This window comes from Corvus cornix, chromosome 13 (genome assembly GCF_000738735.6).
Source record: "Corvus cornix cornix isolate S_Up_H32 chromosome 13, ASM73873v5, whole genome shotgun sequence".
NCBI lineage: Eukaryota > Metazoa > Chordata > Aves > Passeriformes > Corvidae > Corvus > Corvus cornix.
In genome coordinates this window covers 6,656,887-6,674,091 of record NC_046343.1, presented here as the reverse complement: position 1 = coordinate 6,674,091, position 17,205 = coordinate 6,656,887, and the positions used below count along the sequence as shown (strand labels likewise).

Below are 17,205 nucleotides of genomic sequence, written 5' to 3'. Positions count from 1 at the left end.
AGCAGGACAGGCTTACTGTGAAATGTCTTGCTCTTTCCATGATGTGTGTGGGCTCTCACAGCTGTCCCAGGGTTCTCTGGTGGAAGGCTCTTCCATGCCCCATGGGGAAGGTCTCTCCTCTGCCTCTTTCAAACTCCCCCTGCATTATCATCTCACTCACTTGGAAATGTGTGGGGCTGCAAGCTTGGGAGAAGCCTGTCTGTCCTCCCTGAAACCAAACTGAGGCCAAAGAAGCAGGGGAATAAAATCCATCACCTTCCTCAGCTGTGGTGCAAGACAGGAGCTCTGTGTGCTGCAGCTGCCCCTGCGCTGCCCAGGATGCTGCTCATGGGCATCACGTCTGAACACCCAGAGAGGGTGGCAGATTAAACCCCTCTGGCTGTAGCCCCTCACCACGTCCCTGTGGCAGAGTCCCCACAGCCCTGCCTGGACACATTGCATCAGGCACCAGCACACAAGAGCCGTCCTCAGCTGATTTGAAACACCCAGGCACATCCAGCCTGGCTGAGTTTAGTCCCAGCCCAACACCTACAGTATACAAAAAACCTGATTGTTCCAAAAGGCCCCTTTCTGCAAGGGGCTGTTCCCTATTAGTCCTGGGCATGAGGATGTTGTGTGCCTGAATTACAGTTGGGTGTCTCAGCCCTCCTCTGCTGTTGCTTGAGGCCTTGTGCTGCACTTGTGCCTGTGACTTGCAGAAGGTGAAATAAAACTTCCAGGAGGGAAGGGCTGCTAGCTCCAGGTAGTCCCACCTTGCTCCTGGTGTTTACCTACGATGCACTTTTGAGTCCTCTTGGGCCAGACAGATGCGGTTTGGCAGCTTTTGAAGGATATTAATAGAACTGCTTGAGGAAATAAACAGGAATCCACTTTCAAGCCCCTGGGGCATGTGGGGAGAGGGAAGCTCCTGGGCTGCAGTGGCAGCTCTTTTCCATGGAGAAACAGTCTAAAAGGCAGCTTTGATGGGAATACCCAGGTGAAGCTGTGCCAGCCCCAGAACATCAAATGCCATCTGGAGAGCAGTGGACATAACCATGGGTGAGGAAAAGACCAGAAAGGCAAATTCGAGGGTTCACAAGGCTCTCGGGGGCCAGCTGCATTTGGTTTTTTGGGTCATGAGTGTGAGGTCCTCTAAGAGAAGCTTGATTCTCAGATGAGTTGGCTACTTACCCCACAACCCTTCTTAATTTAATTGGCCATACCAACTTACATCTAAGGGAGGAAAGCAATGGTTTTTCTGGGCCATGTCTATGCTGGGAGCCCATTTAGAAGGCTCCCTTTGGGAATGTGATGCAGTGGGCAGGCTGGTGAGTGTCCGTGGGGCCAAGCAGTGATGGGGCAGAGCTGCCATGGATTGGAATTGCAGCTGAAGCAAAGCAGGCAGCAGGATTTGGTGTCCTCAGCATAACTTGCTGTCCCCAGGATCCAGAAGCTGAGAACATGGGCTTTAAGTGAGGGCTGCTTTCGCTCCAGGCTTGTGCATTGCCAGAGGCAAAGAGGAGGAGGGAAAGCCAGTCTTGAGGAGGGCAAGGCACACTGGTGACAGGCAAGCTGGAATATGAGTTGAAGCCTGGAAAGTTTAGCAGTTCCCTGTGGAGGCTGAAAAACAGGACTTTAGTGTCCTCCTATTAACCCTCATTGCTGGCAAAACCCTATCAAAATATCCCCGCTCCCGGGCAGCCCTGCCCCGCTTACAGTAACTCGGTGTGTGCACGGCTCCGTGCTCCCAGCTGCTCCCCATCCCCTGCCCCCTGCACAGCCTGTGTCCTGCTGTGACACAAGCCAGGACAGGCACCGGACAGAGCGATCCCGAGAGGCCACATCCCCTCTAGCACTGCTGGTGGATGAACTCCTACAGCATCCCTGGGTGGGAGCTGAGCTGTGCGGGAGCTGTGGCTGCATCCAGGCAGGACACAGGGCGGGAGGTGCCTGAGGTGCCTGGGCCACGCCCGGCTGAGCCCACACATATCCACCCTGAGAATCCACATTTTTCTATCTATTGCTCTGACACTTTCTGCTCGAGCTGAGCTCACTTCAGAACAAGCCCTGGCTTGAGATGTACCAGATGACTGAGCCAGGCTGCCAGATGCAGGAGGCTCCATGAACAGGGTGCCCTTTAGAGGAGACAAAATGGGATTGGTTTTGGCGACATTCTTTTGGAAGGATGGGGTACAGAGGGAAAAGCAAGCAGCTGTGCTGGTGCTTGGTTGCCCACTGGGGTTACATCACCACAGCCAGTCACAGGCAGCTGTAGAAGCTGGCAAAGAGGATATTAGGGGAGACAGTAGGAAATATTTTTTGACAAGACTTTGGGGCAGGATATCCTGTGAGCCTGAGCCACCCCTGTCATGCAGGAGCCGTGTGAAAGGGTGTAGGGTCAGGTAGGCAGGGCTGGTAAAAGGCAGTGCTGAGAGCCACTTCGTGATTTTAACATCTGGTGACTGTGATTTACAAACACAGCCACTCCAGGCCAACACCAAGTGCAAGCACTGACCTCCACACCATCTCTGCTTGCTGGCTCCTTTCAAATCATCTCCTAGTGCACTTTTGAACCACTCTAAGCTCCCCTGTCCAGTGTGGATTTTACTCCAGGGAGTTCAAGTTCCTTGAAATATTCCTACCTTGAGCAATTCAGATCTTTAAGGCCATGCACAGATATTCTGCTCCTTGCAAGGGCCAGTCAGTGGGGGAATCATTTGCATCATCTGTATGGAGCTTGATGGAATTTCACTGATGAGGGAGTAAAGGAAACCCAAGAGGACACAACCCCCTTAGCTGGATGAAAATACAGCGGACATATGTGGGCAGAAAATACCTCGTCCATCACTGCTTCGGTGTGATGAGTTCTGGGGATCTCAATTTAGCCCTGAAGCTTGTTTACTTCCCTTCAGAAAACCACCATCCCGTTTGGCCGGGGTTTGGCAGGAGCAGTGCTGTGGGCAGGGCTGTGGGAAGGCTTGGGGCTGATACTGCACCGTGTCTGTGAGCTTGGGGCAAGGTGGGACGTGGGCAGCCCCAAAATAGCGAGGTCATGTGGGGCCCTGAGCAAACACAGTGACTTTCCATCCTGTGCCTAGCCCAGAGCAGGGTCCCTCCCTCAGGACCTGCTGCTAAAATTAGCAGTGTTTCCCCACGCCGTATGCCCTGCATATGTTATCAGCAGCTGTTTAAGGAAATGGAGGGACCAGAATCACAGTTTAAAAAAACCTACCAGATTTGGAGAAGTCCCTTTTAAGCTTCTATTTTATGGGAAAAGCAGAGAGAAAAAATTCTTCCTGAAATGGGGGCTCTGAGGGAGAGAACATTGGACTCTTTCCTGTGTGATGCTGCTGTGAGATTGCTAATGAACATTAATTGTATCAGACATCTGCAAAGACTAACCAGAAAATTACAGAGATGAGACACAAGCATTGGTTATGTCACCCCGCAGTCCCTTAACTTCAGATGTGCCCAAAGGTACAACTTGCATCCTCTCCCGTGCCTGCCCATGTCACCCCAGGCAGCAAGATTGCCCAGGATTTACTACCAAGATTAATGGAGTGGATTTTTAATGGCATGAACACTCAAAATATTCTGTTGTTCACTGAGGGGGAAAAGGTGGGAACTGGGAAATTAAGGAAACAGCAGCTTTCTCAATGAGGGGGATGGTGCAGGGAATTGTCTGGGCCCGTCTGGAGATACTCAGCTGCAAAACAGGAGGGAGACCACACCGTGCTTTTGGATAATTGATGGCCACCCAGCTGGATCCAGGCACCAAACCCACTGTGGGGATGTTCACCTATTCCCTTCGCTAATGCACACAGAGGCTGATGAAGCTGTGCACAGCGAGGGCACCCGGGCAGCTGCCGAGGGAGCTTGGCTCCTGCCTGTGCCCAAGGGCTCCTTTCCTGCTTCTCTCCCCAGGCAACTCTGAGGAATCCCAGAACCATAGAAGAGTTTGGATTGGAAGGGACCTTTAAAAGTCATCCACTGCAACCCCCAAGAACAGCATCCTCACTGCCTGAGGTGTGCCTGGCCTGACACTGATGTCATCTCACTCAAGGCTGGGCCATTCATGCTGGTTTTTCTCCAAGGCATTACAAATAGTGAGTGCTACCGAGGGAATCTGTTCTGCTTCTGGATGGAAAGTGTGGGTGAAAAGGCTGGATGAGAAGTGAGATCTCTTTCTCTGACCCCTCCCCAAATCAGAAGGTTTATCTGTCTTCCTGAGTTTTTGGGAGCTGTGTGGAAGAAATGAAGGGAGGGACTAACTGGGAGCGAGATCTCATCTCCTGGCCCCTCTTCTTGCTCCTACCAATGGTCACATCTGGAGTGTGGTCCCAGCCTGATGTGTCCAGGAGGGGCTCCAGCCGCTGGTCCCCAGCCCGGGAGCAAGGTCTGCCCTGCAAACCAGGGTGGGCCCATCGCAGTTGGGACAGGGACACTTTCTGTCCTGCTCCCCCCCAGCTGCGAGGCTGAGACCGCCAGGGACAGAGGGACAATGACGGTGTGGGGAGCAACGCCTGGCTTTCAGTTTGACGCAGACACACAAACAAGTTTGCTGCTCTGGCAGGAACTGGCCGCTCCTCTGTTGTGGTTGCAAATCTGGAAATAACAGCTGGAGGTTTTCAGCATTATCCTGGTCTAGGGATGAATTTTAACACTCTTGGCATTGGGTTGGGTCTATTGTTTTCCATGGCAAAGAGCAGTTCATGCTCCGCTCCCTTTGCCTCAAAGTGGCTCTTCAGCATTGATCCCGAGTGCATCTCCTGCTGTTCATTGGATCTCTGGGTGGCCCACAGGGAAGGTTTGCTGGCTTCCTGCAAGGCCTGGGGTGCAGCTGAGCCCATGCCATTCCACTGGCATGCTGAGACCCTGCTTGGAGGAATTGTGAACAGTTCTCTGTCAGGGAGAAGGAAAGCAAGGGGATGGCAGGAGGGGCTTGGAGACACTTTGCCAAGATGATTTCTGGACTCCATGTTTCTGGTTTTTCTCTGGACACATCAGGACTTGCATCTTCAGCTGTTCATAGCAGAGCTGACCAGCACTAGTGGCAAAGGATAGTGATCCATACCTGGGGATAGACGTCTGTGTCTTCAGTACACGGACCCTTGGCAAGAAGCTCAGCACAGAGCCTTTAGAGTCAGAGCCAGCCTCCTGCCTTCCTATGCTCTTGCTTCGACCATACTTTGACATATTTTGACCTCAGGGCAAGGCAAGCTTGGAGGGCTGCTACTGAAACTGGAAAGCTAAAAATCCCCCAGCAGCTGTAAAGCCAGTGGGGAGGACGCTGGATGTGCCACATCTCTGCTTTTTTGGCAAAGGACAGGCTGAATTAAGAAAGCAAATGGAGAGGAAACTGGAGAAATAAGAGCGGCTCTGTGAGTCAAGGACACTCTGGACTCAGTCCCATCCCAGTTGCCTTGGAAATTGGATCGTTCCCACCGAGCTGCCTGCTTTGCTGGCTGCTCCTGGGAGGGCACAAGCATGGAGCGCTGGACAGATGCAGGGGAAGGAAAAACCACAGGGAAATACAGACGCAAATGCTGGTACCAGGGTTTTCTCCACCAAAGGGAGACCCTTTGCCTTTGTCCCACGCCTTTGTGGGGATAATACAATAATACAATAGTAATAACCAGCTCCCACCAGCTCAGCAGAGACACAAAGGCAAGGGAAAAGCCAAAGGACCTTAGGCTCTATTTGTAGAGCAGCACAGCACAAACCTGCACTGTGGCTTGTCCACAGAGCCTGAGACAGCCCCAGGGACCCCAGGGCTGCTCCCCAGGCACCCCTGCCCGGAGCCCTGGAGACAGCCCTGTGTCCCATGCAGACTACTGATGCAATCGGTGGGATCACCCTGACAATAGCTGTGTGGGCTGGGTTTTTTGAAGCTGTGCACAACAGATTAAGCTCGAGGCCCTGGTTGTGATTGCTGGGCATTGTGCACTCTGCTGACATTGGCTTCTGTGGGCCAAGCTCTGCCCATGGCCCAGCAGGAGCTTCGGAGGGGGGGAATTGCTCCATCTGAAATGGTACTTGCACACAGTGGATTCCTGGTCTGTTCAGGCACCTCCTTTTTAAGGTTTTACAAGGGGATGAGTTGTGTTTGTTGTTTTAGTGTTTTCTCACCCATCTGTTGAAAATGGGTGAGCAGGTCTCAGATGGGCTGAGAGAGAGGGTCCTGCCCTGGGAATTTCAGACCAGGTGGGAATTGTGGAAAAGTCTGAAATGCTGCAGGATCTCTCTTCTGGCTGTGTCTTGCCCCAGTGACAGCAACCCACTAGTCTGGACTGGTGAAGAGGAAATATGAACCTAGCTCTGCAGCACCCAGCAGGGCTTTGGGAGATGCTCAGGAACAGACACAAGGAGCAGGGGGACAATAGCAGGAAGGGCCAGGCTGAAGGCTCCTGTCTATGCAGACCAGTTTCCCTCATCCCTTCCAGGTGACCTGGGACAGGCCCATGTAGCAGAAGAGTCAGAGGGCAGATCTGCTCCCCCCAGAGCAGCCAGGTCCTTGCATCTTGTCCTGTGTATCCCAGAGCCCCTCTGGGGAAGCTCCTCACTTATCAGAGCTGCTCCCACCCACTCCCAGCTGCTGCCCCAATGTGCCACTGCCTGCAGCAGCTGTGGGACTGTGAACCTCAGCTCTCCAGAGCCCAATAAATTAAACCTTAGTCCAAAAGGGGCTTGGGCTGTCTTTTGCAAACAGAGGCTGCACAAAAGCTGCCTTTCTCCCTCTCGTTTGACTTTGTTTTCTCTCCCTCCCCATCTGCTTTTAGCCAAATTGTTGAATAGCTTCAGTATATACTGTGGGAGCCTAAAGCCAAAAGCCAGAGCATTGGGAAGGATGCAGAACAGCAGTGCCCTGTGGCCGCTGCCTTCCGGAGGGGCTGGGAACTGTTTGCTACCCTTGCTCTGTAACCCAGCCTCGATCACCTTACTGAACCCTTGGAGAAAGCAGCTCCAAAAGAAAATATTTGTGCTCTGGCAAGCACACGTGTGCACATTTCCTGCTCTTGAAGTCCTTAATTAAGCCTGGTTTTTGTTTGTTTGATTTGTTGGGTGGTTTTCTTCTATTTTTGCTGCCACAGTCTTGGAGGGGGAGTTTGTCAGAACCCTGTGTGTTTTCCTGTTTTGGAGGGGGAGTCTGTCAGGTCCCTGTGTGTTTTGCTGTTTTGGAAGCTGCAATGTGGAAAGCTGCCTGTGATGGTCACCCAGGGAATCTGCATGTATCAACAGGGGAGTTGGGAACCAGCCAGGGCCTTTGATGTTGCTCTGTATGCCAGTGCTGCATTGGGACAGTTCTGCAAATGACCCAGCACAGAGCGGCCTCAGCCCAACTGTGGCCTCACAATGAGGTAGACTGGGTCTTTGCAGACCTTATCGATTCAAGATCAGCACATTTAGTTCAGAGAGACCACCAAGCTTTTTCCAGCCAGTTTGGAGTCCCTCTGAAGGACCATGTTATGTGCAGAGATGTTTGACCACTTCAGGTGACACTCGTGACTTTGAACACCAAGCCCAGGGCAACCTCCAGGTCCAGCTGCACAGCTTTAGCTCAATGTGCAGCTGCTCAGGGCTGATGTTGACCCCAAAAGCGTGGGGGTATGATCCTGCCCACCAGCCAAACATCAGTCATGGTGCTCATCACTTCCCAGCTCTGCCCTGCTGTGCCTGGGCTGCGAACAGGCAGGCGAGTGAAGGTGGAAGCCTGGGGCGGGCTGTTTCTTACAGCAAACATTTAGAAGCACAGTAAGACCAGAAAATCCCCATCTTTTGGTAATGAATCCCCCGTGTAACTGTCTCGACACCCGGACACGACACGCCTGTGAAATTCCTGAGATTGTTGCAAACTGAAGCCATCTTTCCCACCCTGAAATTTCACAGCAATTTACCTCTCCAAGCCACCAGGAATCACCATTTGCAGGCACTGAGGGGGGATCTCCTGTCCCTTGCCTGCTTTCTGCAGGCTGCGGTGCTATTTTGGAAATTCTCTCATTTACTGGGTGGTTTGACTGAGTACAACTGCTCCTTTGGCTAAAATCATCCCCGCCTGTCATCAGGTAATTAGAAAGTGCCCAAAAGCCAGTGGTGCTTAAGGCGGCCCTGGGATAACCACGGCTTTTCTTTTGTGGATAAAGGATTGGGCTTTGGAGGCTGTAGACTTTTCCACTGAAATTAGATTTCTGTTTAAAAAGCAGGGGAAGGTAACACTGGGCGAAAAATGACACCCAGAAGCACAGCAGCAATGCTGCAAACACTACAGAGATGGGTGAGAAAAGCAAATGCTGTCTGCTGGAAACACTGTGGGGGGGGGGGTCAGAGGGGAAGATCATTTTGAGGCAGGGGAAACAAAAGAACTTTTAAAGCCTGTCCCTCAGGGTTTTCCCAGTTCTTACTGGTGCTGCAGCTAGAGGCAGTTCATGGATTCTCACAGTTCAGCTGGAGCTGGGCTGAGACCCTTCTGAAGAAACCAGAAGTGAAGAAATAAAAAAAAAAAAAAAGAAAAAAAGAAATCAGAAGTGAAGTCTCCCTGCTGCTGGGACGACATATTCATGGATGGCAATGCACCATGGACCTCACCAGCTGCTCATCCTGCTGACACATCACTCTTCCAGCAGGTCACTGGGATGTCCTGCAGAGCCAGGGTGTCTGTGGTATAGGAAAACTCCTTTTCCAAGTGCCACCCTTTCCTGTTTGCATTGCAAACTGAGCATTTCCGCGTCTGAAAACAGCCTCACAGCCTCAGTGTCTGGCATATTGTTTCCTGTGGAAAATATTGTGGCCACATTATCCATGTGGGCTTGCTGGGGTCCCTCTCCGTGAGATGCAGTCAAGTTCAGGCCAACGTGATAAATGAAGACGTTGCAGTTGGGCAGTGGTGGAACAAAGAAACTTTGCAGGGACTCTCTTACTCTTTTAGTCTATGAAGTTGTATTTTCTCCCAAAGCTTCTCCATAAACCTCTCAAGCAGCCACCTTGCAGGCCTGCTGCTCTGTTCAGACTCAGCCATCCTGCCCTAACTTCCCTATCCCAGCTGTATTCAGCCCAAGTGCAGCCCACACGCCAAAGTAAGGATTGCCACAGGGTGTCATTACTCAGCAGGCCAGAGCTTACAGCAGTGTCTGGCCTCTCTGCCCACACTGAACAACGGAGGGGAGAGCTGGGAGATGGCAGCCCTGCAGATGGGTGCTGGAACTTCAGGTATCAGCACGAACCTCCCAGCTGGCTGTGGGTAGAAACCTCTCCTCGTCTGTCTCAGAGATAAGCAGGCTTTACCCAAAACAGAGCAAGGAAAAGGGAGCAGAACAGCCTGGGGAGTGGGGACAGCATAAGCTGCACCACAGAAACCGAGGATGAGCAGCCTGGTTTCAGCAGGACAGAGTGGGAGCTGCCCTGTGTGGGCACCTGCCAGTCCCCCTGCCAGCCTGGCAGACAGCAAGTGCCACTAGGACTGCTGGCTCCAAGGCCAGCTGTGCCATCCAGCTCCTCACCAAGCTGCCAGCACACGTCCTCCCCCAGCCACTGCCACCAAAGCTGAGCCACAGGCACCAGCTGGGCACTGGCCAAGCCTGGGAGGAAGCTGAAAGCAATAAATCATAACTGAGATTGGCAAACACCAGCTCAGAGCAGCAAGGGCAGTCTAGGGAAAGGGATTCGCTCACTCCCCAGGACCCTGGAGGGGTCACACTGGGCATCTGAGTGCATGGACACAAAGCAGAAATAGGTTGTGAGTCTGGGTCTTGGCTCTGGAAACTTCCTGCCACTGGGAGATTTTAATAGAAGAAAATAAAGCAGTGATGTTACACTTGTGGCCTTTAGCTTCCCTTAAACTAAACAGTAATAAAAAGTGTCTGCAACACATTCCTTGAAGTGCCTCTCCAGCTCCCTGCAAGTGCATCTACAGCAATTAATCACGCTTGGATCAAAGGTAAAGGACTTTGAAGCAGTAAACTACTCTAGGAAAAAATAAACTGCAATTATGTCAAAAGCAATCTCTTTGTACAAGTGCAAAAATTCTCTAAAATGTAGAGTAATCTTTTCCTCCAAATCTTAGCTGGTTTTCTTTTCTGTAGAACAAGCCCCATGTGACTGGTAGGCATGGGAGACATCCCCCATGTGAAACGAGAGACGGCGGACTGGGACACACACATGCAATCCCTCCCCTGGGCTGAAAACCTGAATTAAATGAAAGCAACAGTACAGCCCAGACCACTGGTCACTGGGGCCAGGAAATAAGAGACCTTGGATGTGCCCACACCCTTCTCCTTCCTCCATCCCTTCTGTATTTCTCATCAGCTCAGGCATTCTCCTCTGCACACCTGTGCCTCATGGCCCCACCGAGCTCAAAAGGACACCGGGTTTTCCTTGACCTATGGGGGCTGCAAAAGTCCCTTCCCAGAACTTGCATCCCAGATGGAAAGCTTGTATGTTCTGTGATGGAAAAAACAACTTCCAAGACACAGATTCCCTGAATCTAAGTGACATTCAAGCACAGTTCTCCTGAGATGTGTCCCTCAGGCAGAGGTTGCAGTCAACTTCTAAGGATAGCTGCAATTTCCTGGGAGACCTGTCTTGCATGGGAAGGGGAGTTTCCCATCCCTAAAAGCCATCTCTTTCACAGAAAACCACTCAAAGCAGTACAAAGACACACAGGACACACAGACATGCACTGAAAGTTAAAAGCAGCGCCTCGATTTACTGTGGGACTAGAAACACGACATAACCTCCTCCTCTAGATCTCTCCACTTCTAAAGCCCAAGGCACAGCAGTCTCCTCCCACCAGCCCTCTACTTTCCGACATCTGGTAAAGGTCAAATGACACAGCAAGTCGGGAAACATGCAAACAGTTAAGCCATCTTTTTGCTGAAGTCATGTTTGAGTTCCTGCAAAATAAATAAATGAATAAATAAATAAATAAAAGGAAAAGAATACGAAGGCCCAGAGATAATGTTATACAGAGATGCCCTCTGTCGGTCACAAGACAAAGGAAATCTATCCACCAGAGCCAAGGACTTGCAACTTCCCTCCTTCCTTTTACAGATGGGCCCCTAAAAAATATTCCCTATGTGGTGTGCAAAACTTACATTTAGTAGATTTTCAGCCTGACTGCTAAAGGGATCTTGCAAGGGCAGTCCAGTCCCCTGCTCTCCTTTGTTTTGGATCTTACGATTCTTGGATAAGTCAAAGAGCTTCAGTAAAAATCCAACAGGAAAACAAAGGCATCCAGAGAAATGTTCTGCCACGCTGGCCAGCTGAACTGACTCACCAGCTGCCCTGATGTCATATAAGGAAAGAAATGGGAAAATGGGGCCAGGAAAAGAGACACATCCCTGTTATTTGAGACTGACTGTGCTGTAATAGTTAAATTCTGCGGGCACTTGACACATAGTCCACAACTCCCTGCAAGTTGTAACAGCCCTTGCAGTCAATACTGAAAACTATTTGAGGCAATAATCAATTCAGAGCACGCCTCTCTCTGTTGAAGTGGGGGTGTTATTTGATTACAGCTATGATTTTAAACAATTTCTAAGAAGCACTGAGAGCCTGCTCAAATGATACAAACTGCAGATTTTAAATCTGTTGTCAGTCTATTAAACAATGCAGATCTATTGCACACACATCACTATCAGCTCAGCTCTTTCTTGTATCAGTTTAATTCCTGCTGGTATAAATCCCTGATTTAATTTACTGACTGGGAATTAAATCAGCATGAACTAGTTTCAGTGCATCTGTGCTGGGTATTTGCGATCATCCAACTAGACCATTTAAAAAAATGTCATTGGACCAGAAAGCTCCACTGACAGAAACAAATTCTTAGGAGATGCAATGTAATAATTTTGCACAGTAAAGAACAATACATGCAGTGAGTGGGCAGCCCTCTCCCACTTTATTCTTTCCTACTGAAATTGAACCTTGTCTGCCAATATATTTTACAGTCAGGAGAGTTTTGTACATGTCTTCATAGTGCTGGAATTCTGGGAAAATTGACAGGCTGCAACAATCGGGTTGTCACTGGGGTAGACAGTTGGCCAGGGACTGTGTGTACTGGGAGCTATTCTGAAACCCAACATTTTACATCCAGAAGAGTGCCAGGGAGCTGCTGTTTTTCCATTCTTGAGTTTAGTGGAGGATTAACAGCGTTATCAAGAGCTGTTGGAGGTCCTTGTGGTAAGAACCAACCCACAGCATCACGCACCCACAGCGGTCTTTGTGTCCCATCACCCTCACTGCTATTGCTGGGGCCCACCACCCTCTCTGGCCACCTGTTAAGCGCGTTTGGGATTTGTTTTCATGCACAATATGCTCTGGCAAACTCTAGGTTCACCTGGGAATGGCACAGAGGCTGAGTTCTACCTCTTAACTACAGCCAAGGCTGGGATCACACGGCCTTTGCAGGATAGCTAAGGGGTCCCTGTGTGTGCTCCAGCTGCTTCTCGGATATGAGGGGTTTGCTGAAGCTGGACCTGCAGGTCTTTTTAAATTTGTGCTTTCCAGGAAGAAGCCTGTTTTACTGGGAGAGCTGGAAAAAGCTCAGATGACTCTCTTCCACACTGGATACAGCTGGTATATACCTAGCTCCTCACACCAGGCAAGGCTACTGTGCAGACTTCTCCCCGAGGTAGGAAGCATTCTTTCCAGTCTTCTTGAGGGTTTCCAACAGGGTGTCAACGTTGTGCTCCGAGTCGATACACACCTTCTTGTTGGGCAGGTCAATGTCAAAGTTGACACCTATGAGGAAAAAAATTTTGCATAATTAGAAGCAGCCAAATGGTGTAAGCACAGAGAAAGCTCACCTTCACACATCTGTGCTCCCCAGGCCACCAGTCAAATGGACATTTATCTTCTGCCAGCACACTCTGATACCACCACCAGCCAGTAAAACCAACCTGGTGTCCTGCCAGCAGTGGTGTGAAGAAAGCCAGATCTGCTCTAGCTGTACATCAGGCACCAGTCTCTCACCTGCTTTTATCTGCTCACCCCACCTTGGATCAACGCAATCACTCATGCAGGAATCAGAGTAAGCTGAGTTTAAACCAACCACTAAAATTTCCACCCAGCTCAGCCTGGGCTCAGCCTGGTTTAGTGTGGATAGGGTTAGGAAAGGCTCAGGACAGGATTCCTAAACTGGTGGTACCACCTAACAGCTAGAAGTAGAAGGAGGGAAAAGACATTTCCACATGTGGATTTCCCAGTGGCTAATAAAGGTGAGCCACTCTCAGTCCAGTGAGAGGAACTGGACATGCAGTCTCCATCCAGTTATGTATTTTCACAAAACTTGTAGGTGTGTATCACCTTTGAGAGCTCTGCCACATCATCACATGAGGCTGATACTGGCCAGCCTGTTGAAGAGTGATGGAGGTGCTGCCAACCACACACAGAGAAAATAGGACGGTTACAGCCTGGTAACGGGGTCTGGAACAAGTTGCAAGGCCTTTGCCTTGGTGGCTGGAAGCTGTTCTCCCTTGGAGGGGAGCAGGTCCTCACAATTGATGAGTGCAGGCCAGATCCTTCTCTCTTGGAAATGCCAGCAAACAGGAGACATGGGTTATAATTTTCCAGGTGGTATTAAAAATAGCCTACACAGACAACCACTGAATGCTCTGCTCAGCAGCTCTTCACTGTGACTGCTGATGACACATTCAGGGAAGCACCACAGACACCCCAGGCCTCCTTGGAAACAAGGCCAGGCAGGACATCCACCTCCCTTCCTTCTGGCAGCCTGAGCTGGGGTCTACCAGTGTCCTTCCCAGAGGGTTCAGGGTGAGGCCCTGGTGACTCAGAGCCACCTGCAGCCACGGCAGCTCCTTCCTCCCTTGACACTTCTCCAAGGGTCACGGACCTGCAAACAACCAGTGACTTGTTACCAGATAAGGAGCAGGCTCAGAGCAGAGCAAGGAGAAGTTTCCAACTTTCACCCACAGCGTTAGCCTTCAGGATAGAGGACCCCAGGGCACTGCCCTGGAGCTGGCTGTCCCACACCCAGCACTGACCCACCTCCCAGCCTGTGCAGGACACGGGTGACCGCATTGGAACAGCCTTCACAGGTCATGTCCACAAAGAACTCGTGTTTCTGGAAAGAAAAGAGGCAGTCGAGGGGTCAGGGAGGCCACAGCTGGAAACACACCACAAGCACTTGTCCTCCACACTTGCCTTTTTCCTTGTGGAGGTGGGTTCAAAGCCTCCCAAGCCAAAAGGTCCACACACATCCCACTAAGAGATCTTCAGCAAAACCAAGAGCTCTTGGTACTCCTCCCTATGGTGTCCTTGTGCTGTCCCCCACAGCATAATCCTGAGGGGCCTTTGGAGATTGTCTGGCTACCTCCAGAGTCAGCACAGGTTGCCATCTCCACAGCCCCTGCTGGACTCACTCAGCTTGCCCAGGGGAGCTCAGGAAAAGCAAATCTCCTGCCTCCAGCTCCTCACCGACTTAAGTCTGAGAGGTTTTCAGTGCTTCCCCACCCTGTTCTTCTTGTGTCTACAAGGCTTCTGGCCCCCAAAATAATAAAAATATAAATAGAACAGAAATTTAAAGAGCATTAGTGCTGTTTTTTCATCCCTCCACTCCACTGGGGCCCCAACAGTATCTTCACTTGTGAGCAATACTGGGTCAACAAAACATTGTTTGCCTGTAACTAACCACCGCCTTCAACCTTTGGCACTGGATGGGTCCTAATTTCTTTCTCTTGCACATGCTTTTTGCTTTCCTTAAAAAAGGGAAGTAAAGCTATTGTTCATTTGTTACGAGCAACCTGTATTTCCTTCTATTCAGAACCACCCTGTGCCCCCTGCCACTGCGAGGCTAAAATCCTCTTGGGATCATTCACCCAGGAAGGAGCTTGGGATGGAAGTTACCATTAGTTTGTTTTTTTTCAGTGTAATTGCCATTTTCTTCATTTTTATTTCCCAAAGGCCTTGGATGCTTTGGGGAGGTGTACGGGCAGTGGGAAGGAGGGTCCCATCAATGCTCCCCTTCTGCGCCTGAGCCCTGGGAGCTGGGGGGGGACCTGGGGTTTGGGGGAGTTCGGGACCGGGGGAGCCTTGGAATTTGGGGGAGCCCTGGGGGACTGGGGGACCCTTGGGGTGTGGCGGTGCTGCAGGATCTGGGGAAGCTTTGGAGGGCTGCGGGAGCCCTGTGAAACTAGGGGAGCACCGAGGATTGGGGGAACCCAGGGGGCTGGGGGAGCCTCGAGGACTGGGAGAGTCGGGGGAGGGGTTGGGAGATGTCCCAGAGGCTGGAGGAGCCCTGGGGAGCTGGGAGAGCCTCGAGGAGCTTGGGGGAGCCCCGAGGACTGGGGGAACCCTGCGGATGTTCGGGGGCTGGAAGAGGGCATGAGGAGCCCGGGGGGCTGAAAGAGCCTCGGAGAGTCGGGGAACCTCGGGGACTGCGGGAGCATCGAGGGCTGGGGGAGCCCCGCTGCCGCTCCCGGTACCGGGCAGTGCCCTCCCTTCCCCGCCGCCCCGCCACGTCCCCGGCCCCACCGAGCCCCACAGAGCCCCACCGAGCCCCACAGAGCCCCAGAGAGCCCCCGGGGCCCCTCCGGCCCCGCCGCCAGGCCCGCACCCACCGGCATGGCTGAGCTGCGGCCCCGGATCCCGGATCCCGGATCGCCGATCGCGGTTGCGGGCGCGGCGCGGAGGAAGGGGCGGGCCGGGCCCGGCCCCATGGCGCGGCCGCGGCCTCGGGAGGCGGGGATGCCGCGGAGGGGGAAGGAAAAAGCGGAGGAGGGATGGGGACTGGTCCATGTGGAGCTCCAAAACCTTGCCGGGTGCCGTGCCCGCTTCCAGGCTAAAGATTAGCACGGACAAATGGCTGTGGGAGGGAGGTGGGGAGAGCCATGAAGATGGGGCCGGGCTGCTAAAGAAAGCTCGTTCCTCTCCGTCTTCTAAGGTTTTGAGATTTATTGGCTTGGGAGAGGTCCTGTAGACTGGATATCGAGGGAGGGAGGTTTGGGGGGAGATTCTAATGCAGAGCAGGTTGAGAAGAAGGGTGCTGGTCCCTGAAGATGTGGTGCTTTGTTTTTTGGTTTTTTTTTTTTTTTTTTGTTGTTTTTTTTTGTTTGTTTGTTTTTTTTTTTTTTGTTTTTTTGTTTTTTTGTTTTTTTGTTTTTTTGTTTTTTTCCCTTCCCTGGCTGTATGGTCCTTTGAATGAAAAACGAGTCCCTTTCTGAAAAACTTGTGTCAAGGTGGAGGAGGCTGTTGGGGGGCCCGGGAGCAGCTCAGGTGCTTTCACAGGGAAGCTGGAGAGGGGACAGTGCATCACATCGGGGCCGAGAAGAGCTGGCGGAGCTGCGCTGTGTGAGACGCTTCCTGACCACGTGCTGGGTTTCAGCATCTTCCTGTTGAGAAGCCCAACCTGTAGCAGGGAATACAACCAGGGTGTTTCTTGTTTGCTGCCACACCAACTGGGGGTGAGGGCACTCGTTTTAAGGTGCACTGATGGCTTTGTAAAAGAAGAATTACCTGCCCCACTGTTGCTCTGTGGAGACATGTCCCGGATCCCCATGGCAGAGTTTATTCGGGACGGACTGCTGTTCTGGGTCACTGGGCTCACGTTAAACTTTGTAAAAGTCTGCAGTGCTGATTTATGGACTGGCAGATTGCAGCGTGGCTTAGGCTAAAAATAGCCAGGAGGTATTGGGGGAGGATATTAATGCTGAGCATGGCCCCACGCCAATCCACTGTCTGTATCTCTTGCTGCAAGGCATGGCAGGGAGGGGTTTAGGCAGCGCTCATGGATGTGGTGGTGGGCAGGAAGTCATTTTTATAGGGTGAGATCTATCTCCGAGTGCTTCATGTCATAGATACATGCGGGATGGGACGTGACACGAACAAATGGAAAGCTATGGCTGCCTGGAAGCTGCTTAGCTCTGGCTCACGGCCTGTTCCCATTCCCTCCTGCTCTCCGGGGTCCCTGGACTAGCACCTGCTGGTGAGCAAGGATCTGAGAACTTCCAGGCCTTCCTCCTCCTTTGCAGGTGTGTTAGAAAATGCCCCTGCTGGGATTGTCTTTCCTCTGGGGCAGTTGATGCTGTGTCTGCTTTGCTCAGTGAAAAGCTGTGAGGGAAAAGCAGCTGTACGAGCCCCCCCGGGATGGGCAGGGGTCAGTGCCCACCACCTTCCGCACGGCGTGAGCGGCCGGGGCTGTGCCTGGCTGAGGTGCTTTGGGGTGAGCAGCTACTTTTACCCACCTCCACTGGGGGTTTCTCTCAGGTGCGTGGGCCA

The 17,205-nt window shown here is 51.8% G+C and overlaps 1 protein-coding gene across 1 annotated transcript; it reads right to left on the bottom strand.

Annotated features, from left to right (window-relative positions):
* Positions 1-10,647: 10,647 nt before the first annotated feature.
* Positions 10,648-15,662, bottom strand: ATOX1 (antioxidant 1 copper chaperone). The gene is made up of 4 exons (XM_039559785.1): positions 15,549-15,662; positions 13,978-14,053; positions 12,555-12,711; positions 10,648-10,865 (listed from the first exon to the last, which is right to left on the bottom strand). The coding sequence occupies exons 1-3, from the start codon at positions 15,645-15,647 to the stop codon at positions 12,578-12,580; spliced, it is 309 nt and encodes a 102-aa protein (XP_039415719.1). The 5' UTR covers positions 15,648-15,662; the 3' UTR covers positions 10,648-10,865; positions 12,555-12,577.
* Positions 15,663-17,205: the final 1,543 nt, after the last annotated feature.